Source organism: Poecilia formosa, unplaced genomic scaffold (genome assembly GCF_000485575.1).
Source record: "Poecilia formosa unplaced genomic scaffold, Poecilia_formosa-5.1.2 Scaffold13, whole genome shotgun sequence".
NCBI lineage: Eukaryota > Metazoa > Chordata > Actinopteri > Cyprinodontiformes > Poeciliidae > Poecilia > Poecilia formosa.
Genome location: NW_006799952.1, coordinates 1,913,990 through 1,941,193, shown reverse-complemented (window position 1 = coordinate 1,941,193; position 27,204 = coordinate 1,913,990). Strand labels below are relative to the sequence as shown.

Here is a 27,204-nt window from a genome sequence, read left to right as displayed (position 1 = left end):
ATGTCCTGGATGCAACAGGATTTGCATCCAGGATTTATTTATTTATTTATTTTTGTTGGTATTTTTGTCTTATTATTTTACCAAACTTAATTATTTTTTTTAATCGTTTATGTATCTGTGATGTTGTAAATAAACTTTGACTTCACTCTGCCTCTGTGTGCAGTGCCTCTTAAATCTCAGACTTCACACCTTGTGAATCCCCTCCTCCCCAAGCTTTTTAAGGGGCTTCAATTCACAATTCTCTCAAAACTGTGGGTTTAGGGTATATAGGGCACCATTTTTCAGCCACACTTTTTCCTTCCATTAAACTTCCTGCCGATATCCTTGTTTATCTCACTCTGTGATCATCCCGCTTCTTATGCAAAATTATAAGCCATCCTGAATGTTCTTGGTGTCGATTATGACAGTTCCCACCCCCCAGCACAACATTCTTGTAATAAAAATCCTTTTTAAATTGGTCTTATGTAATATTCTAATAAGGAACCAGCAGCGCTTCTAAATTCCCAGTCTCCACAATCATGTCTGACGTGATGCATGCAAGAGAATCAACATCTGATCCACAGCAAAGGCCTGTTTGGTGAGAAAAGCTCGGTCCAAGGAGAAAATATCACGTCTATGCAGACACACCCCCTCCAGGCTGTGGCATCGAACCAGAGACTCTGTGGTAAACAAATCACTACAGCTGCTGATGCTGCTGGACTGGACCCGTCGTTGCACAAACAGGCCCGAAACGTCCGTGTTTGTCCACGTTTCTCCGCTCAGCTCAGCCTGACAGCTCAGTGCTCATATTCGCCTACATCTTAATCAAAGCAGAGCATGAAAAATAACGCAGCACACTCACTCACTCACCAACACTCTCAAGCCTCCCCCCCTGTGAAATGTGCGCCGCGCTGCGCTCTTGGCCCCTCTTTCCCAAACATCTCACCTTGCTTGACACATTTGAAGCGGACCGGGTCCTTGCAGTGCTTGATGACGGCCAGCACGTCCCGGGTGGTGAGCCCGGCCACTGGCATGTCGTTGACCTCCAGCAGCAGCTCATCCTGGGCCAGTTTTCCGCTCTGGATCAGTCCCTTCCCCTGCTTCACCTCACCGAAGTAGGGGAACTGGCCGTTTTCCGCGCCCCCCTTCAGCTCGAAGCCCAGCTCTCCTTCCTTCCCACGGGTGATCACCGCTTCGTGGACTTTGTTGGTCCAGTGGTTTTTCTTTTTGAGGCTCTTCGACATGGTTCGGGCGAGTTAATCACCGTGGGCTAGCCCATACACGAAGCCTCTCCTCACCGTCTCATCCCCCGGCTTTGTGTGCGTGCGACCCGGCTGCGGCTTCACGGCGCTCGGGGCTCCATCGTCGCCGGTGCACGCTAAGCGCAGTGTCCGCTCGGCGAGCCGCGCAGTCGGGAGGAGAGCTGCAGTACAGCGCGGCGGCGGACGGAACAATTCTTACTCTCAGTCAGCCACAGACGCAGGAGACAGATCCTGGCGGATGACCCGGATGTGAAGCCTGAAGGAGGGGAGAGATGAATGGTTCTGGTTCGGCGTGAAGCGATGGAGAGAGGAGGCGCTTCTCGTTTACTACACTGCCAGGGGCGCTTCCTCTGGCTGTCTGATCACACGCTGGAGATGACATGCAGGAGGAGCAACAGTTTACCCTGCAGGACAGACAACCTCTGGTTTTAAATATTTACATTATTAACACATATAAGTGTGCCGAAAGTGTACCAGAACGTTAATAACTTAACAAAAACGATTAATCCTTAACATTGTTTCTTTTAGAAGTATATTTCATGTATCACCAGTGTGAGGAATCTCACATGAGGGCCCTGATTACATCTAATGACTGAGTAGACACGGTGGTTTTGTCTCTTTAAATCTTCATTGTTGTATCTATTTTTTGTTTGTTTGTTTGTTTATTTTTGTTTTACTCAGATATTGGATTTTTCCAGAGCCGACCCAAGCCTTTATGAGGTCCAAAGCAGAATTTAATTTGGGGGCCAGTCAGCAAACGTGTAAATTTGAGTTACATCTCTTGTACTGCAGTCACAAATGTAATGATTTTACACTTAGCTTGATATAATTACAAAAGCCTTGGAGCTTGACCAAAACTTTATCACTAATGGCTTGGAACTTGGACTTGAGCCTTTTGAGTCGAAAAACGTCTTATTCCAGACAAAAAAACAAAAACAGGACACCCTGTCAACTTGGCAAATGTAAACATATATATATATATATATATATATATATATATATATATTTAATAAGAGGTTTTAACAATACCCGAATAATTCAAATAATACAAATAAATTTAAAGAAAAATTACTTTTAAAATTTCATGTTGATATAACAACAATGCAATCTCTGTTAAGAATTAAATTAGGTCACCCCCACGTTTTTTTCTACTTAAAATAGCTGAAATCAAACACGTGTATCACATTGAGTCTGTATGACATCATCACTTTGTATTTTTAAAGGAGGTTTGTCCCGTTTGAACCTCAGACATTTAGCTTGGTGGTGTTCTCCCAACGTTTGCAGCGAGAGGACGAACACCAAGGCAACGTCCCTTTGGTTACCTAGCAACAACCTGTTGAGTAACGTGCGAAGCAGCAGTTTTTTTGTTTGTTTGTTTGTTTGTTTTTTACCACCTTCCCTCATAACTGGTGGAGTGAAAACTACGGATAAAACAGGAAAGGTCATGCCATCAGTTTGGCAGTATTTCAGATATTTAAAACAAAAAACTAATCAATAATTATCGTATGAAACACTTAAATCGTGATACGTTTTCCAGTCATGTTGTCCAGATTCAACTGCTCCCTACATGGTTTTGCACTACAAGAAACTTTACCTTGGAAGCCATCAGCAACATGCTAAAAGATCCAAAAAGGTGACATGTTGGCTTTTTTATTCAGATATCAGTGCAGCTTTGAAAGGATAATGTCACATTCCTGTTAATTCCCTACATGAAGTCAAACTTTCAGTAAAAAACAGGAAAGATTTTATCTAATTCTCACCATAAATCTCAATGCCGCATTTTGGAAAAGCTGCAGGGTTTTTGTAATGCTTTTCTTTCCATTATTTGCCAGCTCTCCTGTTAATCAGTCAGCTGCTTTGGCTCATTAAACTCTATAAAGACCCTCTTTTAACTGTAAACTAATTGGCAGAAATAGACTTGTACACAGGTATTTGTTAAATTAGATGTCCAAATTACAGTATGATTCCAACTTTGGTTCTCGATTTTAATTTAAAAATTGAATAAAATTGCATTCTGGCATGTTTGTGAAAAGTGATTTTATTATTTTTCTAAGGATTGTACTAAATAAATAAAAAAATCACCTAGGTTTTTGTTTTTGTTGTTCCATTGTAGCGTGTTACAGATTTCCCATAACCAATCAGAACCATCATCTTTGGCCTTTCAGAGTCTTCCTCATTCAGTCAGTCAGTTACATAACAGTTGGCATGCATGATGGCGCACGTTCAAGTTCAACTGAAAACGACAAACCTTTTTGTCACCATTACTTTTTCATGTCCGTGTGGCTTTCTGAAGTGACTGAAGTCACATTTCATTCAATATTTATTTGCCCCCGTCCAGAGCGGACCCCTCTAACGCAGCGGAGGATGAAGGTTTCTTACCTCTCTAGCCTGTTTTGTGTGGATGCTTCAGGAACATGGGTCTGTTTTCGTAACGCTGTACAGTACACAGTCCCCTGGGTGTGTAAATAATCCATGAAGAGCAGAGGATCCACTTGGACTGTCACTTTCCTTACTTAAAGTCTGTCGGCATGTAGGTCACTGTGTGGTTTGGGCCAACAGCGAATCACGCTTTTGACACTAATTCTAAGCAGATGACCATGTGGAGCAGATTCAGCTTAAACAGGAAAAAGGTTTGGAAAAAGAGAACTGCATAATCTAGAAAAATGTGTTGGATTAGTAGATTACACACCCAGAGGGGAAATGAATCCCAGCTTTATTTACCGCTCTGCTGGTGGATCCCAGAGCAGCAGCGTTACAAGGCGTCGCAGTCTGTGGGTTTGCAAGTTTCCCCCTCAAAACCAGAATGTCTGAAGTTATTGTCACTCCACAGTCATTGCTTTTTATTGCATTATCTGTGTTGTTTTCCATTGATTTATTGACTTAATTACTTTTTCTCTTGTGTAGTATCAGTCAGATTGACACTGACTCATCACTCAGTGTTGTTTTAATCACCAATTTGTGCAATGATTATGATGGAACGAAGAAAACCTGAACACAGTGCTCAGGTTTGACTTTATTGTGCACTTTCTCTAATCCGAACAGCAGCAAAGTGCTTCACACAGTGGTAAATATATACAGTACATCCATCCCAAACAATGTCAAACATGGTGCAATTTCCCTTTGGAAGGTGAAGAGGAAACACACTTAATTCTTTTTATCAACACACTTGTATTATAATCACTGTGGAACTGGTTCGGAAGCACAGACAATACATTTTCACCAGAGAAAATGTACGGGTAAATCCATAATCTTAATTTTAGTCTGTTTTATAATTTTAAGAGCAGTTTGGATGCCTGTTTGGGATAATTGTTCTGTTGGAAAATCAAACTGCGTCCAAGTTTTAACCACCCAGCTGTTGACTTCTAGTAAAGTAGAAGAATTAGAAGCTGGTCCTCTTCTTTCATTATTCCACCCACTTTGTGCAACAAGCCACTGACAGCCAAACAGCCCCTTCATAATACTGACACCACCACACTCCTCTAGTTTTGTGTTTTCAGGTTTGAACGTTTGTCGCTGTGCCTGAGCAGAAAACGCCTCTAGAAGGTATTTGGTTAGTCCACATGGGTAAACTGCATATTTCATTCAAGTTTTAAGGTTTCGTGGGTAACATGGAGCCTCCTTCCTGAGCACAGGTGATCCTGCATCATCCCAGGCTTTGAGCCTTAATGGTTCCCGTGTTGTTCCTCAAATCCTGACTGGTTTTCTTTCAGGTCAGAAACTTAATCTTAATTTTAGTCTTCTGGTTCTTCCCACAGGAAAATGATCCCAAACTCACATTGAAATCTTTTGGGAGGGAGATTACAGTCCCAGCCTGAGGAACATCTTTGGCCACGCTCCCGACTGAAAATTCACAAACTGTGCATAACCAATTATGCAAACCAATTCAATTAACTTCACCCCCTTCTGATAAAAGCAGAGATAAAACTGAGGTTCCTCTGCAACTAGGTCAGGAACATTTATCCAATAATTAGAGAAAAAATCTAGAATAAATTCAAACTTATTTCCATTTAACTTGTTTGTTGCATCATCAATCCCCCCGCCCTCCCCTCTATGGAAAATAATGGTTCAAATGCATAATTAAAAGCCCCATATTAATGACAATAATTTTGGAAAGTGCATGTAAACTCCTGTCTGAAACTGTATCTATATCTGGATCAGAGCATTCCACTATTTTGGACCATCAGAAGTGTGACAGAGGAACAAAGAGAGAACTTATGAGCTGAAATATCTATATTTAGAGCCACTTTAAGATTTTCTCTTGACAGCGTACGGAAGAGGAACAGCTGTGTCACAGTTTCAGTGTGACTTGCAGGAGAAACCAACAACAGTGGCGCGATGACTGTGGGGTTGAGAGCCAGTTTTCCAGTCAAGCAACATAAGATATCACATTTTCCTATATCTGCCAAAAAGCTAATGACCAAGAATAGATCTTGCAGGAACAAAAACAATCTGGGCTTCCTCAGAATATTTGTTAGTGCATTTGTGGCTGCGTTTGTTTGTGCACACCGGCTGGGCCAGGAAGAGGGAAGATGAGGAGATTACTTCATGTCATTATTATCGGTGGAAAGTAATGAACATCCTAAAGCACGCTTCCAAACAACAGAAGGGAGAAAAATACAATAACATGAGTCAGCCTGCACTCTCCGAGGAGGAATTTCAATAGAGCTTATATGGATTTACGCCACAGCTTCCCTCATTGACTCCCCGCTTTGTAGGGTTTGCTTTTAGGAAAGAAATGCATGCTAAGTTGTTTTTATTTCCCAACAAAGAGAGTGGGGAGAACAGGGAGTCACCTTCACTGACTCTTCCAATCTCTGGAAGAGTTTAAACCTCAAAATTACAAAGAAAACAGAACGACATCTGCGAGGAGCCGCAGGAAAGAGGCAGCAGTTAAAAATCAGCTCCACTCACACAGAGAATAAGTTAATTAGACTCAAACGCTTCAGGGAATTTGGCGTGTATATCACGATGGTTTTTTTTTTTTTTTCCCCTCCCCTTCTCGAAGCTCACAATGAGATTTAATTATAAAAATGGAGCTGGTGATGGCTGTGTACCTGTACAGAATCCAGCCTGACGGGAGACCAGAGCAGACAGCCTCCCTCGCTGCAGGAGGCTGCCGAAACCAAACACAGATCATCTGATTTTAGCCTTCACAGATCTGCACCGGTATCAGTGTCAGCTGCTGTGAAATAATTCATCACAGTACATCGCGGCTCCAGAAAGAAATATCAATTTGAAGCTGCACCAAACTACTGCTTTCACACCGATAAGGATACAGCTCTGCTTAGAAGTTTCCTTCTTTAATGTCATACTTAGCTTTAATGATCTATTTGACCCATTTTTTTTTTTACCTTTGAAAGGATCTTGCATCAAACATCTTCAAAACAAGCACTGGAAGCTAAAGTCTATTTTTTTTAATAGCACAGGCTCAGAATAAATTTTTGTTTTGTTTTTAAAATTATAGAAATACAAATTCTGCAGGGAGTTTGGAGAACCAGTAGTTGTGGAAGTGCATCAGAAGAATTAAGCAATAAATATTTTTTGGAATGTTGTAAAGCAGGAAAATTAATTAGATTTGTTATATTACAGCCTCTCCACGGCCCTCGGTTTTCCTGGAAACAATCTTTCGTTGGTAGTTAGACTGAAACCTAAATAATGTTGTCTATTTTTAACCAGCTCTCAGCTGCAAACAGACATGAGTCAACTAAGAGTTTAGATATTTTTAAAAGGAAACTAGAAAGGCACATACAGCTCTGGAAAAAATGAAGAGCCCCATTGAAAACCTCCTGGTTATTCCAATAAATGTTGATTTCTGAACTCTTCCTGGGTTAAAACATTAGTTTAGTTGTTTCTAAATGAACGTGAACTTGTTTTCTTTGCATTATTTGAGGTCTGAAAGCACTGCATCTTTTTCCTTATTTTGGCCATTTCTCATTTTCTGCAGATAAATACTAATTTTTTCTGGGATTTTCAGAGGCATGTTGTCTGTAGTTCATAGAATAAAAGAACCATGTTCATTTTACTCAAACATATAAAGATAAAAAGTAAAATCAGAGAAACTGATCATTTTAAGTGGTCTCTCAATTTTTTCCAGAGCTGCATCTCTTCAGCCTGACTTAGTTAATGATTAGAGCTGTTTATTTTCTCTAATTTTATGTTTTTTTCATTTCAACTATAGTTATTAAAATTAATTTACAATGTACGATTTTGCTTTTTCTATTTCTATTTTACTTCACTTTTATCCTTGCATGGTTGGTTTTACTGTTGCTCTGCAGCAAAAAGGTCCTGGGTTTGAATCCAGACCTTGGATGCTTCTGCATGTTCTCTCTGTGCATGTGTGAGTTCATGTTTTGGTACTCCGCACCAAAACATGAACCATTTTAAATTTCCAATTACCAAGTCTGTCGCACAAAAAGTAGGACTAAATTTGGTTTCCTGGAGTTAAACCTGAGATTTAGTAACACTTTAAATCTGCATTATTCATGATTCTTGCTAATGTTTTTACTGCATACTGTTCTTACTACATATATTTAATATATTATGTGTCTTGCGAGTAAAGACACACAAAGCCGTCCTCAGAGGATCCTTAGAATAAGTCGCTCTTAAAATGCATTAATTTCTCGAGGTCAAAAAGCCCCTTCAGAGATTAGGTCCAGCTTTCTTCTGTTTTGAAGAAAGCTGCCTGAAATGACACACTTTTTGGATCACAATCACTAATTTCACCATTATCCTCTCTTTATCGCTCTTTCCTCAAACTCACACCTTCATTTTAAAGAGGCTTCAGATTCACACCATTTGATCTCACTGGAAGGGCTTTGGGGATTAACTAAATGACTCTGCAATTAGCTTTTTAATCACACAATGCCTCACCAAAAATAGCATCCTCTCCTCCTGATCATTATGCTTGGGCAGTTGTCTGAAAGATGAAATTAGCTGCCATCATTTCAGTGTCTTTAAAAATATATATAACCAACAAAGCCTGTTTTAAGACGGCTGCTCTGCAATTCCAAGTTCTTTTCAATCAGTTCATGAGGGATGGAACCATCTGTCTTTATTGAGAGATTCAATTTCTTATTAAAACAAGGACATCTTATTTTCACCATTTTCTATATATTTCACATGACGAGCTTTATTAGAAGCAATGTGTGTGATTATTTACCAAACTGATGATTCAATCTCCCTTATCTGTCATCTTTATGAACATTAAGTCGTCGTCAGTCTTGATCTTTGCATGCAGTTACGTAAACTTTCCACTAGAGGTCAACATTCACCACTTCCCTGCGTGAACACTCGGAAAATGGACTAAAATGACATGAACTCAAATGAACTCAATGCAAGGCTGTGACAAACTGAAGAGAAAAGAAAGCAATACACACAGTTTTTTTTGCAAATATGAAAACTAAAAAGTGAAGCATGCAATTGCCCCGTTTTTTCTTATTCTTCAGTTAACTCAAGTGCTGGATGTGTATTTCACAAAAGTGGACTTTATGGTAAAAGAGGGTAATTTGTAGGAGATCCCTGCTTTTTGTCACAATCCATGTAGGGAACAGAGCAGCACAATGAAGAAGATTATCTGGTCAGATAAGGCCAATGTTGAATGTTTTCACTCAAATGTGGTGGAAAAGTGACACTGCACAGTGAACACACCACTGCCAAAGCGAAACATGCTGACAGCATTACACTATGAGGATGTTTTTTTTTAGTGAGGACAGAGTTCATAGGGAAATAGATGCTGTTATTTTCAGGCATCCCTGGAAAAAAGCTGGTTAAACATTGCAAAATACTTGGGACTCAAATGAAAGTTTGCCTGCCTGTAGGTCAATGACCATAAACAAACTGTTTAACTTTAATTATTTTGAGAACCATATTTGCTTCCAGGTCACAATTATGCACCACTTTGTGTTGCTCTATCAAATAAAGTTTTCAAGGAACTGAATTTCAATTTTTAACAAACATGACTTGAAAATCCAGGCTTTTAATCACGGATTATTTCTCAGTTTTTAATGCAGTTCAGCCACATATTTCATGCTAAACGCTAATGTCTAATCTTAGTATGTGAAGGATTGTCTTACATACAGGCCCCTGTCAGTCGTCCATTAACTCTCTAAAAGGCCGCTCTGTCTCCACCTCTGTTCATGCATTTACTAATGGCTGGAAGTGTCGCCACACTGACAGGCATTTCCGGAAGTTTGTTGACGACACAGTTAAAGTCAGTCTGCTGCAGCAGGGAGAAGTAAATCATGAGACAGTTGTGACAGATTTTATCACATGGTGAAACAGAAACTTCCTTCAGTGTAATGTCAGAAAAATGAGGATAAGGTCACTTGCTGTGGAGAAGAAACCCAGAACTTCTCAGCTGCACAGACTATGAAGATGGTTAATTTAATTTTTATTTCAAGACAATGATTGACAAAAACCAAACCCATTATGGGAATCTCACTGCAGTCAGTAAAGATCAGTTATTTGAATACTTTTAATGATGCAAAGAAGGCGACGGTTTCACTCTACAGAGTTTGAACAGATCGTATAGTTTCTTTTTATAACAACCTTCTTTTATAAAACAGCAATTCGAAGTTACGAGATTCTCCAGGATTAGTTTTACAGAAACCTCGGTTAGTAAAATCCAGTTCAGATCATCCTTTATACTTTTCTCAAGAAGCCAGAGATGAGCGGCTCCTCGATTCCACAGGAATTACGTCAAACCACTTTGCATAAGTTATAATTAGCAATTTAAATCTGTTTTATTGCTTTGCTTTTTTTGCTGCTCTTACTAAAAACTAACAAAACAAAAATCCTCATTTGAGAGGAAACAAAAGCTCAGCTGAAAACTCTTTAGAAGATGAGCTTACCTCTATAAAATAATAATGGCGTCAATAAGTCTTGGAAATTTGTTCCACAATTTGAAAATTTTGACTTTTGAAAGTTTTTTTTCTAGCAAATTCAAACTCAGAAATGTCCATGTTTTCTCTGGAAATGTTTTATTTTTTTGTGGAAATTTACAAGATTTTTCTACCTACAATACGGCGTCATAAAAAAATCTGAGGATCATTGACAGAATATTGTAAAACGCTTCAGCCGCTTCTACATATATTGACACAATTTCACTGTTTTCCCCGGAAGGAAAAAACAAAAAGAAGAAAAGGATGAACACGTACTCATCTGTTGCACAAGTTGTCCTGGTTTCACCAGAACAGCTCTTTTATTCGCAAAATCATGGAGATTAGTCTGCTAATGTCCATATATCCAATGGAAACAAAGGGGGGGAAGATATGCAACTTGAAACCATCACATGTTCCAATCATGAACCCGTTCAGGTTTGTCTTTACACTGAACACAGACCTGCACCGGTTCCCAAATCTGCTACAAGGCCACCTCTGCCGTCCTCTTTCCCTCACGATTCTCCGAGAATGTTTGCAGGAGCACATCCACAACTTGGACTAATGAATGAGAGTAGCTTCTTTTTTTTTTTGGTCGCTTAGAAAAATACAACTTTGAAAGAGGATGACAAGTAGAGGAATAAAAGTCCCTTTGTTTATATTGTGCACACATTCACTCACACAGACAGTCACTCAAACGGGCATCTAGCTTCAATCCAAACAAAGCCATCACTCAGCGCGCGCGCGCACACGCACACACACACACACACACACACACACACACACACTCTCACAGTTTGTCAGCATCAGAGTGAACTGGTCTGCAGAGTTTTTTAATATGGAGAGATGAAATTATGCAAAAACTGAGGCTGAAAATGCCCAGAGAGTAATTCAGGTGACTGAGTAAAGAGTTAAATAACCAAAGCTACACTGACTTTAAAATAAGAGCACACGCTGTAACTAAGGTAACAGGGGAAAAAAAAACAAAACAACAAAACAACAAAGTTCATTTTTGGACCCCCAAACTGGCAAATGACTCCCCTTCTTTATATAAAAAAAATAAAAATAAGTAAAACACAATTTAAAACTTCTAAAAATCCATGGCCATAGACTGTTGTACAAATATTTTACAGAAAAGATTTTCTCTACACACCATCTTTCAAACTTTTAGAGATGAACATAAGTTAATAAGAGGTTAAAAGTGACATTCTCGTCAGGGCCCGTCCAGCACGCTGACTCCGGGTTGAACTAAGTCACTTGGTAGGCCGACTCTCTGCCTGAATAGAAAGAAAAGCGTCTGATTAGAGAGGAAGAGCAGCGGTGACCGGGTCACGAACAAGCCGGTGGCGGTACCTTTAGAAAAGGCCGCAGTCCTTCAGGTTGGTCTTGATGATGACGTCTGTGACGGCGTCGAACACAAACTGCACGTTCTTGGTGTCGGTGGCGCAGGTGAAATGGGTGTAGACCTCCTTGACGTCCCTCCTCTTGTTCAGGTCCTCGAACCGGAACTGGATGTAGGTCGCGCCATCATCGTAGGTGTTGGGACCTGAAGTTACGGTTCAGAGTTAAGAAGCAATTCTTCGCAGCCAAACGCCACCTCAGTTATCAGAACAACAAAATAATAAATCAATACTCGAGTGCTGTTTTTAATTGATTACTTCCTCTTCCTTTTTTTAAGATTTGAATCCAATGAAATTCAATACATCTCGGATTTGAGCTGCTTTGTTTTGTTTAATTTGATGCGCTGATGTTCAGGAGACGTTAACCTTTAACCTGGAAGATCTGATGGGAATTGATTTAAAAAGACCCATTAAGTTATTTAACTATTTATCGTTTCTCCTGTCGAATCTCACAGCACGGTGCCAAAAATATGGGATTGCTATTATTGCAGGATATTCAGTCAGTTTTACTTTTTACAGACACATAAATCAATCCCACATGACGCTGTTGTTCAACAACTGAAACGTTCTGGTTTTGATTTAACATAACGGAAATTAAAGATGCATGTTTTTAAGATCATTTTGGGGAAAAAAAGAAGGGATGAAGCCATTATTTAAACTAATATCTGCACGAGTTTGTAACTTCATGTGTGACATTATAGAAGCCATATAATGTCAATAAAAGTTTCCTTTTCAGGAAACTTTTATTTTCAGGTAAAGAGTGATGAATTCTTGTTTTATTACTTGTAGTTCTGCTACTTTATTTTACCAGGTAAAATGTTTGAGGACCAGTTTTACTTTACAAACTGGGCCTGGCCAACACACGAACAATAATGTTTTCATTTGTGTAATTTGATTTGACTTAATTTCATTAACTCTTTCATGTGCTTTTTTTTTTTTTTACTCATTTAATATTTTTCTTTATCTTTATTGACATATTAATTTTTTTTACGAGCTTGAGTGAGTGTAGAAATGAGAAAAAGATGGTGCGGGACACGACTGAACCCAGTGAAGCCAAGTGGAGAATTGACATGAAAATTGCATATTTATGAAAAATATTTGTCCTTTGCTAAAATTCAACCAAAGAAACAACAAATTACTGATCTGGATGCAATTTGGTTCTTGATGTCTTAACTTATTTTTCTATGTTAGATGAAAAAATGTTTTTATTTATTTACTAGATAAATTAGATTAGTGTCATAAATACGACTTTATTCCACTATAAACTAATCGAGTCTCCTTCAGTAGTAATTCATCCATACCTTGTGTCAGGATATATGGACACACAGTTAAAAATTATTAAAACAAATTGTACATTTTGTCCTTTCATCAGCTCCACATGCAGGGTCAGAGGTTAAACCGGAGCTGAAGAACCATGAAGGCCTGCTGCTGCTGTGACTCACCTTCATAGTCGGGGAAGCAGATGGTCAGAGGACTCTTGGCGATCTTGTCCTCAAACAAATCTTTCTTGTTGAGGAAGAGGATGATGGAGGTCTCCGTGAACCACTTGTTGTTGCAGATGGAGTCGAACAGCTTCATGCTCTCATGCATTCGGTTCTGCCGGGGAGGAGAGAGGTTCAGCGCACGGCGGCAGGTGGAGCACGCCCAGGCCGGGAAGTCTTACCATCTCCTCGTCTTCCGCCAGCATCAGGTCGTAGTCGCTCAGCGCCACACAGAAGATGATGGCGGTCACTCCCTCGAAACAGTGAATCCACTTCTTCCTCTCGGACCTCTGTCCACCGACGTCAAACATCCTGACGTCACAGAAACGCACGGATCAATGCTGGAGCGGGAATTAACCAGTTATGAACCAGTTATTGGTGAGGATTTAAAGTTCAGGCTGGCGTCGCCTCAGAGTGATAAACCAGGTCAGCCTCCATCCATGCTGTGACATACAGCAGTGTGCAGAAAGTTTCCATTCACTCACAGTAAACATGAATGTTTTATTACGTTGGGGCTTTAAAGTAAACATTTCAACAGTTTTCCAGAACTGGAATAATAATACAACATACAAATATGCTTCTAGTTTTTATCAAAATTTTCTCATTTGTAAATAAAATGCAAATGTTTAGATTTTACCATTATAGACAATTGAGTGCAAAATATTCAATTAGGTGTAAAGTTAGTTGTTCGTTCCGATTCAGCCGGAGACTGAAGAGTTATTTCACTTTTTACTTTTTATCAGTTGTGGAGTTACCTAAAAAACCTATTGGAGCAGCACTTTTCAAGTTCTTGAAAAATGTCTTTATCCATGAGTAAAATCAAAAATGAGCTGAATAAAAATCTCCATTGTGATGTAGATGCACCAGAAAGGAAAAATGAGGGCAATTTTCTAAATCAGAGTGAAAATCCTTTTATTTAGCAAAAATGTCTATTTTGCATGTAATATTTTTTATAGATTTTATTTCTCTACACTTACTTAGATTAAATTAAAAACAAAAAAAAGAAATTAAGTCCCATACTTTTCCAAGACACACAGTAAGCCCAAATTTGAAAAAAAAAAACAACAACAAAAAAAACAAAAACAAAAACAAACAAACAAACAAAAAGAACTGGGTGAAGTTTGAATTTAGTGCAGATTTTCTCCAAATGGTCAAGTATTGGTGGCAGCTTCATGTGATTCTGAAGCGTTGCACAAACTGAAAGCGACGCTGCAAAAAAAGACGACTACCTTCAACTTCATCTACCAGTGGTTGAAATGTAGCAGAGGTTTAGCCTCAAAACAACAGGTAGTAAATAAACAAACAAACAAATCCCTTGTTAAACCTTTACTTACTTGAAGTGCAGGTCCTTAAAGGTGAAGTGTGTTTCCACAATGCCGGTGGTTTTGACTCTGGTCCTCAGCACATCCTGCTGCGTTGGGACGTAGGAAGGTGCAGATAGCCTTTCCAGATCGTTCAAGTAGCTAAGAACAGTTACAGGCAGGGCAAAGTTAGCTGATAGAAAATCAACCAGGTCATAAATGCGTCCCAGTACAGTTGGGATTCTCTCACTATGATGCCGAGTCGTTGAGCTGGTATTCCCGGGAACGGCCGAAGCATTCCTGAATGCCTCCGTCCTTCCAGAGCCGCTGGATGGCGTCGGCCAACTCAGGCGTCATGACGCCCTCTTCTGCTGTACTCGCAAGGGCAAACAGCTGCCGGGCATCGTCCTAAAGATTATTGAAATAAGGAAAAAAATAAAATAATAATAATAATCAGAATTACATAGTTATGAAAGCTCAATAGATTTATTAAGCTATTCTAGTAGAAGAGTAATTCTCAAATGAATAAATCATGAGACGAACCACAGTAAGAACAGAGCTTCTGGTTCTGCAGTGTGGGTAAGAGCTTCCCAGCTAACGGATATGTTTGATATCTGGACAGTTTTCACTCAACTGTTTCATTTTTAAAACATATTAATTCAGGATCATTCTCCACTGAACGGGTCACAATTTATGATCCACCATGTATTTTCCTTGCTTGTGAAGAAAGAAACTTAGAAGAGTTTACACTCTGTATGGTTGAACATTTAAACCAGAATCAAGTTGAGACTAAAATTCTCATTCGTGATAAAGTGGAGATCTTGGAGCTCAGGGCTTCCGTCATCAGCTCAGAAATATTCAGTAAAAGCGGACAAAAAAAGCTCATTGGGAAAAGCAAAGAGAAAGAGCATGTAAGATTAGAGCTGCTCAAAAGATGTTAAAACCACATTTGCTTTAGCAATATTTGCTTGCAATATCGCAATAGCAGAGAAACTGCTTTGAAGAAATGAACAGAGAAGCCATTGCAATCTTCAGCAACACTTTCACAATTAACATGTTTTAACCAAATATCTAAATAAAAGACAAGGTCTTTTATTTATCAGTTTGTAATAGAATAAGAAACAAATATTTTTCATATTCAAGTATTTGCCGTTTTGTTTTTTACAATTTATCCAGACTTGATTAATTTTTTTTTTAATTTTAGAGACTCTGTTGGGTTTGGAAAAGCAAATAGAGGAATACATCAACCATTTCTTTTCAACAAACAGAATTACAGAGAATATTTCACGAAGGAATATTAGATAAAAGAATTAAAACTTTAAAATGCTGTCAGTGTTCGTACACTAAGTTCTCTACAGATCTCCTTATCCGAGTCATAATATTAAAAAAAAAACTTTAAAAGTTTCCATCTAAATCTTTTCTTGTCTCAATAGAGTTTGAGTTTATAGACTGAAGAGTTCTGAGGTAAACAGCAAAACACTGATTGCAAAAGCATGAAAATCACTAAAGGAAAGCATCAAGACTTTAAGATGGTGACGATTACAAAACGAGATTAGTCATGCTGAGCAAATGAATAAGTATTTCTTCTGCAAGGAAAGAAAAAGCCCAGTTAGATTAAAAAAAAAACAACAAGCCTGAATGTTATTGTTTCATGACTTATATTTTTATCACTGATTAATGGAGATGTAAATGTCTCATCCAAGGCCAACATCTTTGTTTGTGACATTTACAATCAAACCCACTTCCTCTAATGCTGCTCAATGAGAAAACGGGAGAAAAGGCACCAGAGGACTGAGTATAAATAACAACCTGTTACTATTACTGTACCACTTTATTTCTATAAAAAAAAAACAACAGAGAGAGAAGAGGAATAGAAGTGGTTAATTAGTACATGAGCTAAATAAAAATACAAATACTCGAGATGTGTACAAAGGAAAAAAGATTACGACAGTTGATAAAAGGAGGGAAAAAGGTGTTTTAGAGAGGTTTTACAAACAGCCTGGCTGACCTCCAGCAGCATCTTATTCCACTTTTCAGGAGCTAAAACTTCGCTGAATTCATAAAATGTTTGGAGGAAGATCAACATGCTCAGATGTGCCGATCTAAGAGGAAGCGATGTCGTGTACGTGTGAATCTGATCAATATCAGGACTGAACAGGAAACTGAGGAGATTCCCCATCCTGATAACGCAGGAAAAAAATTTAAATGAACTCTTTGCTTGGACTCACTGCTCTGGCTGATTCAGCAAACTCAATCTTCAGACGTCCCATGGCTCTGATGATGGCCATCATGGACTGGATGGTGTTGCTGAAGACCACGGCCTTGTACTGCTTACACTCCTCCTCCGAGTAGCCGGCCTCATGGATGATCCTGAAGAACAGGCAGAGGAAACCTTCAACTACCTGCTGTAGCGTTTATATCACTTTAAATAAACACAAAAGATTAAAAACAAAACAACTGAGGTTTTAAATATTTAAGCTGGAGGGTGGCATTTAAACCAGAAACATTATTGGCCACTTGGGGGCAGCAAAACCAAATGATGAAGTTAATCTGAGTTAACCCCTTCAAACACTCCTAAAACCGTTATCAAATTGTTGATTTAGATTTGAAAAAAACAAACAAAAAAAAAACATAAAAATAAAATGTACCTTCCAGCTTAATTAATCTCAGATAGTATTAAATGTTATGCTTGACAAGAAATATAGACTAATCAATACGTTAGCTCATGTGTTTTGTATCTGAAACATCAACTGATTGCAGCAGAGCATCAAATGTGAGTATGGTAAGCAATGAGGGTCAAATTAGTCTGAGCTAATGCCCATTTAACCAATTAATCAGCATTCATCAATACACCTATAAGATAGTACATTTATGGTTCAAATCCAAAACTAAATTTCACATTTATCCTGTAATAACTTTGAAATAATTAACGTTTTCTAATTTGATTTCCCTGTAACATGAGTAGAAATCTCAGAGAACACAATGCACATAATTGAGCATAAATATGACCAAATTAATTATTTTGCTGTGTTTGTTTCATAAGGTTTCATTTTGTTGACAAGATGCATCTGAATCAAGTCTTTAAAAATGTTTGACAGACACCACTGCAATTAGAATATTAATTGTGTCATTCTTAAGGCCTGAAGATGCAAGTTTTCAACAAGCAGCCAACAACAAGAAGCACTTTTGGCTGACAGTCAAACAAAACACAACGTCCCCTTTAAAGGAAGAAAATTACAGCTCCATAAAAACTGCCAGCGCTGACGTAGGTTGATCAGCATGTGTCACAATGAGGAGCTCAATCCAGTTCCTTACAGTGAACTAATGGACGTCTGCTCTGCAGAAGAACAATGATGTGGGATTGAATGATCTCATGTCACAAGTTGTACATTAAAGTCTGTCTACTTCTGGGATTATTCGCATTGTGTTATTACATGCCGATTTGGTTGTTTCTGAAACACTGGAAACTGCATGTTTGCATTTTCAGACTTACTTCATCTGTTTGACAATTGTGCTTTTCCCAGACTCTCCAGCGCCTGAAATAGAAACCAAAAGGCACGTTACGATTGGTGCAGAGGTAAGACATAAAAAAAAAAGATAACAACTGACATCTTTTATTAAAGGTCCTAGATAAAGTAAGAGAGCTAAAGGGACAGTATTATGTATTTTCCAAGCACAGTGTCAACTTCCAGAAAACTGCACAACAGCTGAAACACTGAGTTTCTTTAAATCGAGGCTAAAAATCTTGAGTTAAATAAATGGAACAATGACCAAGATATTTGATGCTTATTGATCATTTTGAGGATGAGACTCATCAAAATATAACATTTGTTTCTGGTGTTTTTTTTGTATGACTTATGTTTGTGTTTTTAAGACGTAAAGCACTTTTGAACTGCCTTGATGCTGAAATCTGCTACATAAATAAACTTGATTGATTGAATAGCACAATCAAGTAACTATGTTACCTTCAGTTGTTATAAAAATGCTGTATACATCAAATTTGACTTAAAAGATTATTTGACCTTGTAATTTAACACCTTGAAATTGGGCCTCTGTCTCTTTAAGAAGCCCTTTCCAAAACCCCACCAACAGGAAGTCATCTCATTTAACGTTTTTACCAGCGTTGAACTGAGAAGTAGCTCGAACAATGAGCTCAGTGTTTGCTAATTGATGCCGGCTAGTCTGAAGGAGCCGAGAGGAAAAGGGCCAGTCTGCGAGATAGAAACTCTTGGACTCCAAGGAGCTGCGTCTTGAAGCCGACTCTAGGTCCACCCATGGCTGAATGGTTGCCATGGAGATTATAGGATTTCTCAAACATGCATGAAAGAATCAAGGCAATGCTCCAGGTACGATTTTGATGAGGGAATAACATTAAAACATGATGTTAAGCTTAAAAAAAATAAAAAAGTAAATTTTACATAGTACTGCCTCTTTAATGGAGTTCTTTCTGGCTTTATGGAGCTCAGCAGCTGCATACGATTGAAATTTTACTGCACAGTATTTTATTCTTTATACCTTGCAATGATGACAAAGATACAAGCAGCCAAACACAGTAGCTGAATTACTTCCTGGTATTTTTCACTCTTCTATAAAATACTTTGTAAAGTATTTTATTCTTTGCTGCTGTTGTACAGAAATTTCCCCATTGTAGGACTATAAAAGACGTTTCCATTCTATTGTTAATTAAAGATGGCTTACAGCTAATGAAACTGATATTTTCAATAGCTGACAATAATAAAAAAAAAAAAACGAAAAAAAATTTAATGAATAAATGCATCCAATAAAATGTTTTTGTTTTTTCAATAGGTGCTTTTAATCTTACAAACAAGCCTCATCTGAACCCATATTCTAATTTATTGAATATGACTGTTTAATGAAAAACACCCTTTGACATTAAGCAGGTAAAATACATATTTAAATTATACCATATTTTCAGCAACATGAATAATTGTTCACTTTATGTTTTAAATTAAAAGCTGCGCTCATGTTTTGCATTAATTCAATTCTTTGCAGAAATACAGTAACAATACAATATTTATTATGAATATGAGAATCCTATGCCCTTACAAAAGCACCACTACGCTTTGCAATAGCCTCTAAATCAACACAAAGACCCTGCAGCAAAAACAATAAAAAAAAACCAAATGAAACGTTTTCTACAGCAGGCAGAGCAAACCTGAAGCCCTGAAAAACCCGAGTGACTGAATAATCACCACCAGAGTGACTTAAAATGTGACATCTGGCGAACGACGCTTTCCCAGCATCAGGAAGGTGAAGAGCAGCATAATGTTGAAAGTGACAGAATGAACTCCAAACACACAAAACCAAACTGCACAAAGTAACTTACTTCACCAAAACAAAACCCTTCAACTGAAACATGAACATCTACCCACAAATTTAATGTGTGTAGCGACCAGAATTTGCATCCAGCAGCCTGCAGTAAAATCATGCCCGCATATTTGTACAACACTCTGCATCGCTGCACTCATTTCCATTACCTTCAGGTGGTAGAGCTCCCCTTCACAAAACATGTCACTTTGCTGTATAAATCTGCCCATTTGGAAAAAATAATTACTAAAAGTCACAAACTAGATAATCCTAAAAATACCTTCATTTACTGCACAATAATCCTACAGCTGAGATAAAAATTCATAAAGAGAAGCAGCTTGATGTTCAGAATGAGGGAAATTTTCAAACTGCTTAAAATGTCAATCTTGGCAGCACTTAGAGCAGCATGGAAGCTGTTTAGGGCCAGTTTAGAGCGATCTTTGAGCAATTGGATTAATCATCTCGATCCTCCTGTCAACAAGATTACACACAGCTTACATTTATCTGGGTTACAGCCTCCCATCTGATCGCACTGCAGCGACTCAGATGCATCCAATATTGAACCATAAAACTCCTCCAAACTGCTTGTACAATTTTGTGCTTGGATGATATTATTAAAAACAGGAAACGTAATCAGTGCTCTTCGGTATGCTTTCGAATTTGCCATTAAAGTGTTTTGTACAGAGTCCCTCTGAGATACAGAAGTGTTTTAAGCTGAGCACACAACATTTTAATTATACCGTCTCTGCAGGGACTCTCTGCTCCCAGGTGAGCTGCAGTGTTTTGCAATTCATTGTCCCACATGATAAACAGCGATCATGCAACAGAGTTGTTATTACCAAAGAAAAAAAATATTAATTTGAAATCACAAATTCGAAGCGCACTGCTGCCGTTAGATTTCAAGGACACTTCAGAAGCCAATTATTGGAAAAGGCAGAGGAGTCTAATGTTTTATGCTTGTTGAAGGACTCAAAAGTGCCACAGGGCTCCAGCGCAATAAAATCAGATTTATTTTGAAGGAAAAACAACAACTCTGCCTCTTCTGGGCTGAGCTGTCTTTTGCAAAGACATTGCAACATACTTAAGATTGGGAAATTTGTACGTGACTTGAAATAAATGAACAACTAGATGTGCGATGAAACCCGTCGACTTGTAAGATGACAAATAGTAAACGCACAACAGAAACTCATTCTGGTGCTGGTAATTGTGGGAATCCTGACGAGGGAATTTTTTTTTTTTTTTTTTTTTTTTTTTTTTTTTAACACACCACCAGCATTAAAATTCAAATCAGCATCGCAAATGAGGCACGCACACTTACATAAGCCATCAGCAGGTCAACAGTGTACTGCATTAGGCAACACGGGGAAAAAAGTGGCACCAACCCGAACTGAAAAGCAGAGATTAATCACGATAAATGCCACCGATAATGCAAAACAACACTGCAGCATATTACAGGGTTCAAACGTGCACTTTGCTGTCTCTGTCGTGTAATTTAAGTTGTGACAGATGCATACTGCTGTCAGCCAGAACACCAACGTTGCTATGCAACCTGTGCCCCATCCATCAATTGAACCGATGCAGAGGCAGAGCGGTGGGGAAAGGTGTGGCAGCATTCCTTAAAATAATAATAGCACTAATTTACAGAGTTTTGATCTGAGAGAATCCAGATGAGCATTTATGTTTTTAGCCTTCAGACACAGTGAGCCTAAAAAATAAGAGATTTCATAACCGGTATGAAGTATTTATTGTTCTTTGCAAGCTGCTAAACTTTGACAAAACAACATAAAAGTGTTGGTCACCAGAGCATTTCGTAACAACAACATGTCAATTCATAACTGCTTTGTGGACGTCCTGTACCCATTCTAGAAACTACTGATTTTTACTTTCCACATACTCTATTTATTACTTACAAGGATCACATACAAAAAAAAAACCAAAAAAAATCCTGGAAATGATACAAAGATTTCAAAACATATACGATTGGCTGATACGGCTAAAAAGCTTATCACAATATAAACGTTTCACATCAGCTGCTATCAATAACTGTCAATAATTATCGATTCATTTTTTGCTTAAAATATCTGAAATACTGCCAAACTGGTAGCATGACCGTGTCCTTTACTTTTAAAGAATAAAGAACATAAAAAACAAAGAATAAAAACCTTAAACTGCTGCTGTTTAAGTTACTCAACATGTTGCTAGGTAACCAAAGAGCGAGTGAGTTAGCTGATGCCACCAACCACCAGGAGCTAAAGTTTCTCCTCTGCCTACATCCCCCATAATGCTGTGCAGTTCTGAATCAGAGTTCAGTGAAATTATTGAATATTCTATCAGACGTTTTGCCTACTGATATTGATCACGTGTCTATCGCAAAATATGCTGTTACTTATTTATATATACACAATTAAATAATACACTAGATTTAAGGATCATATGCATCTTCATAATTTATCAAAATATTTACCTATGAAGGAAACTAAACTTGCATACAACAGGTTACATAGAGCGTAACTTTAGTCCTTCAAACTCAGATAAAACATGAGAGCAAGAACAGTCTTTTGTCGATTTTTCTTTCACACATATTTTGCAAGCTTTTCTTGAGGCTATTAACATTTTACTTTACCATCTCAGTTTTATTTCAAGAGATGTCAAGAGTTTGGCTTAACAAAGTACATCCATCTGTTGGATCTGTGCAATACATTGCAAGAATATCACTATCGCAATACTGGTGTGTGCAACATGGAGAGTTGTAATAAACTCCTACTGGCTACTATCGTACATGGATCAAGTATTGATGCTTTGCATGCTCATAATATATTTTGCCTATTTGTGGTTGTCCACACATGACACTGCGATTCACATACAGAGCTGAAGGCACCATAATGACAGCTGGAGAGGAATGAGGAAAATGTGGAAATCGTTTTTAACACAGTCCTACAGTTAATCCATCATCGTGTCAGAGTTGACACTTTAACTTTTCAGCTTTTACTTCTATCAATACTTTTGGCAAAGACCTGATGCCTCTAAGCCATCTGTTCTTGAACATTTCAAATATCACTAGATTTTTATGTCCATTACACTTGGATATAAAAACGCTATGAAGTCCTCAAAGGTCGATGTAAATGCAGCTTTTAGACGTTATCAGAAGAAGTTGATTGAGGAGATGACGCAGGCATTTGCTTTCAGTGTTTTGAGGCAGTGACGCATCAGAGCGTTGCATTACACCAGTTCCTCAGAATCGATGTAATGTTTCAGGAGTTTGATATCCTGAATATTTATTTTATGAAAACTGTTTTAGTCCTGTGTGACTACAATGGCAGAAATGTGCTTTAAGTAAGAAGCTCTAAATCTGAAAAAGGATTTCTGGAGATCATTTCATCAAGACCGACACTCAGCGTTTCACCACCCCACACAAATCATGTTATCATAATTTCAGAATTTTAAAAATATAAAATCTTCCCATGACAAATATTGTAGAGTTTTTTCCCGTTTATTTCATTTCTCCATACTTGAGTTTTATAGATCAATTTATGGCACCTTTTAAACGTGTAATTATAGATGTGTAATTTCAGTCTGTGTAAAATATTTCCACAGCAATCAGGCTTTAGTTATATAAATTCCAATTGGCCTTAAAGAGCATAAAGTAATGAAATAAATTTTAAAGGTATTAACCTCTTCCTGCCGTTTCCTCAACACATTAGTGGTCTAAAAATCTCCTGGTTCACCGTGTTTATCTGCTGTATCGTTGGGTAAAATTTGTCCATGAAGCGTCGAGGACAATGGGACATCTTACTTATGATTTTGAAAATAGTTGTGCCTAAAATGTTGGGATTTTATGAGATAATGAAGAAAGAACAGTTGAAATTGTTCTTTAGCTGTTCTTTAAAGTGGTTCCAAAGGCTTACTTTCCGTTTTCCTACATATGTTCCTTTGCTTGAAAACTGACTTTTTTGGCAATCATGCAAAGATTTATTTATTTATTTTAAATTAAAGCATTTTTCCACATTTTTCAACGGGCTTCGGTGTATATTTATTGTTCTTTCTGGTGAAATGGATTGTTTTGACGCATTTGCGTTGTTTTTCTAACCACATTTTGAAGCTGGAATGCATTCAGACTGGTTGAGCAGTATAACTGGGATAACTACTATCTCTTTCAAACCTTCACTTTTAGGAGCCACGCATGTACTCTGGAAGGGTATCTGGACATCAACGAGGCTGCTGTGGGTTTGAAGGAGGTTGAGCAGCATGTATGTCACTGAATGTGATCAAACAACGGTGCAGATCCCTCACAAAGCGGTTCTGGACACCAGATCCGACCCTGTACGCGTCCTGCTGGCTAACTAATCCGTGCTATCACCGAGCCGCTAAAGCAGCTCATTATCTTACAGTTAAATTAGCTTACGGACTTACTGGAGGATAAAAGCGCCCTGAGCCAGAATAAACACGCTATTGGTGACTGAAAGTTGATTTAAATTTGTTGAGGATGGACGACACAATGGGGACAACCTAAAGTTTAGCTAACAGAAGAACCGCAGTTCCACTCGTAATAATAATAATTAAAAAAAATAAAAAAAAAACAAGAAACGCCTCCAGTTTCGATAGATTCGCGAATAAAAGTGTAATTTGGGAACATTAAATAAGAAACCCCCTCGACATGCACAAGCTAACAGTAACGTCCATCTACGGTTAACACACCCAGTCCACCCCGTCCATCCATCTTTTTCTTACCCAGCAGAAGCAGCTTGACCTCCCGAGCAGCCTTTTCTCCGTCGTCCCGCAGGTTTCTGTCGATCATCTTGCTCCGCTCCTGCGCCGCCTTGTCGTCCGTGCTCAGAGTACACCCCATCTTCTTCTCACCTGGTCTTCAAAATAAATCAGATTACCACTAACTGGAGCACAACTTCAATAACTACAGCAGGAACAGCATGCAGAGGCTACCGAAGCTAGCATCCAGATTGGCGAGGAAGAGGAGGAGGAGGAGGCAGCCTGTCTCTACAACACTCGAGATTCAAACACGCCCAGACCTCGTTCTCAGTTCCCCGATTTTAAAGCCAAAATCCCCGAGTTGAGACTTAAAGTGAGGGGCTGTGGGGTAACTACCTCTTCTATTTGCGTCCCAGAGTTAAACCAGTCAGATGTATCCAGTTATTCCCGGAGAACCGAGACGGGAACAAATTGTTGGATAGATGACGGAGCTGTAAAAATGTTCGTTTCCTCTTCTTCTGGCATACCGCTGAACTGCGCATGCGTGGCAGTGCAACAGGCTTTCACAGAACGGTGGAGAGAAAAAAGTTGTTGGAGGCGGGGATTCATTCATCTTTTTCTGAGGTTTATATTTTTAATTTGAAAAAAAAAAATATATATAGCAGTTTTGGCTCTATATATTTAATTCAAAGTGTCTTCTTTTTTTAAAGGACGACATACATTAGTCAACATTCAGTTCATAGTTTGATGTAAATGTACAACAAACAGCCAAAGAAACATTTGGTAAATAGGAGGTTCATTTACCTCATGATGTGCATGTATAATTCAGGGAATAAATAACATTATATCTAACCATAATCTAAAGGAAATCCAAAGACTTCAATAAAATACATAATTTGCCTTAAAAACATAAAAAGATAAACTAAGCTCAACCTTTGAAAGGATATGTTTTTATCATTGGTTGTAAAGCAAAGATAAGTTTCAAACTTGCTGTTACGTTAGGGTGGAGTAGGAATTCAGGGATCCACTAGTACCACTGACAGTAATACAGACCCACCCTCAGTATGATGCTACCTCCACCATGCCATGCAGCTGATTCAGCTGTCTCATGTCCTTCATGCATTCTTGTGGTCATTGTTGTCAAATAGTTCAATCTTTGTTTCATCCGACCTTGGATGTTTTCTGCAGACTGCAACTATTTTGATATTTCAATCAAGCTTGAAGATTTCAATTTATGAACAAGAGCTTTTTTAGTCTGCACCCTCTCCAGTCTCTTTCAGATTTTATTGTGGGCATAATTGGGAAGAGTAGTTGATGTATTGTCAAAGGGCTTTCCAACTTTCTTCTAACATTTTTTTTTTTCAGAAGAAGCTGAAATACAACCATATATATTACCAGAGCAGATATAATTTAATGTGTCAACACTCATTCTGCCATGGCACAGATAAAATAATCAGACAGGAAGCTTGAGTTATACCACTTTCTTTTATGTTGTACTGACCTTGATGTTTTCACTGTGTGGGAGGAAGAGAAAGCTGAGCAACAAACATCAAATGCTCATAAAGAACAGTGACATTTGAATGATAAAAACCATGCAAGAAAATTATGGATATATGTGAACATAGGATGGTTTAATGTCTTCCTTCCAACAAGAGAATAAAAGAACTGCAAACTTTTACCAACTTTTGTTCTGGTCAATTTGTTTTTACAACGTTCCTGCTATTTCAAAGTTTTAGACAGCAATCTACTCCATGTAGCAAAGAATCAGCTCACACTTAAATATCTTGTAACATTTTGCTTGAAATATTTTTGCCAATGTTTTACAGATTAGAAACAAAGCTAGTGACGATTTGTTGAAATAAACTTGCCCTTTTTCTCCAAAAATAACTCTTTCTGGGTCTCAGAATTTTGGTCCAGTGACTTTATATGCCTGTAATCATTAAATGTTCTATTATGGGATGTTTAAGTTATTCATAAAATCCCTAATCCATTCAGCCATGACCACATAGGCTGAATGTTCATGGCTGACCATTTTACAATTTGCAAAAAGGCTTTAAGTTTGATTGTTCAGGGATCACACATTTCAAATTGTGGTGTTTAATTTTTCTCCTTGCATGGATTCCTTCACTGAACCCTGATCTTGACAACACACACCACAGATTCTGCCCCAAACTTCCTAAAACCTCGTAAATTCATTTCAAACCATCCGAGGAAACTTGCTTGGTGATTTAATCTCACCATTTTTTCCACCTGAGACAATTATTTCGCTAAGAAGAATATGATTTTTACACTAGTTAAAAGGTTAGTGCTTTTGGTTTTTAAAGACATTTTTTTTTTAAATGACAAGGAAACAGAGGTGGAGGAAAACTTGCCTAAGGTCACCAACAGGGGGCAGCAAAGTGGGACGTCTCAACATATGGTGGCTTTCTGCAAGAAAGTTCTCAAAGAAAACTACAGTTAAGATACAGCAAGGATTTTTAAATTTTATTTTACTAATAAATACTTATAGTTTATTATAGTAAAACTGAGAGAAACGATTGCAGACAAATCTTGATAATTGTTTACCAGCAAGTCAGAACCACAATATTGTGGTCACAGCATATTTGTTTCCGTAACATGGGTTTGTGCCACATCTCTAAGCTAAAACTGCTAAAACGTAATTTTATTCGTTCATGTTCATTAGTATGTTTTTATGAGGAAGAAAAACACGTTAATGTGTGTCTCTGTGTTGTGTGATGGACTGGCGACCTTTCCAGGGTCAGAACTCATTTTATAAAGTTGTGCTTTTGGTGTTTGCAGAAATATATTTTTATCACGTCTAAAAACGTTTTTTTTGCCCCCCACATTTAGTAGCTTTTAAGTCCCAAAATGTG

The 27,204-nt window shown here is 38.1% G+C and overlaps 2 protein-coding genes across 10 annotated transcripts in view; both read right to left on the bottom strand.

The window, feature by feature from the left end:
* Positions 1-2,194, bottom strand: part of magi2b (membrane associated guanylate kinase, WW and PDZ domain containing 2b) — a 105,353-nt gene extending 103,159 nt beyond the window's left edge. For 5 of the 7 annotated variants that reach the window (XM_016668078.1, XM_016668079.1, XM_007545574.2 and 2 more), the window contains exon 1: positions 926-2,194. In XM_016668078.1, the coding sequence (XP_016523564.1) occupies positions 926-1,223 (298 nt within the window). In that variant the 5' untranslated portion in view covers positions 1,224-2,194. The remainder of the gene's footprint in view (positions 1-925) is intronic. The other 2 variants (XM_016668084.1, XM_016668085.1) reach the window with 1 other exon arrangement.
* Positions 2,195-10,222: 8,028 nt separating this feature from the next.
* Positions 10,223-24,885, bottom strand: LOC103133707 (guanine nucleotide-binding protein G(i) subunit alpha-1-like). Of its 3 annotated transcripts, none has more exons than XM_007545573.1 (10): positions 24,728-24,883; positions 24,356-24,484; positions 17,793-17,835; positions 16,528-16,669; positions 14,550-14,707; positions 14,333-14,461; positions 13,181-13,310; positions 12,960-13,113; positions 11,471-11,663; positions 10,223-11,394 (listed from the first exon to the last, which is right to left on the bottom strand). In XM_007545573.1, exons 2-9 carry the CDS (start codon positions 24,471-24,473, stop codon positions 11,473-11,475), a joined length of 1,065 nt encoding a protein of 354 aa, XP_007545635.1. In that variant the 5' UTR covers positions 24,474-24,484; positions 24,728-24,883; the 3' UTR covers positions 10,223-11,394; positions 11,471-11,472. The 3 variants fall into 3 exon arrangements, with proteins under 3 accessions (XP_007545635.1, XP_007545634.1, XP_016523546.1); XM_007545572.2 differs by having other exon boundaries at positions 24,356-24,489; positions 24,728-24,882; XM_016668060.1 differs by lacking the exons at positions 10,223-11,394; positions 11,471-11,663 and adding an exon at positions 12,722-12,847 and having other exon boundaries at positions 12,897-13,113; positions 24,356-24,489; positions 24,728-24,885.
* Between the last annotated feature and the right edge of the window lie 2,319 nt (positions 24,886-27,204).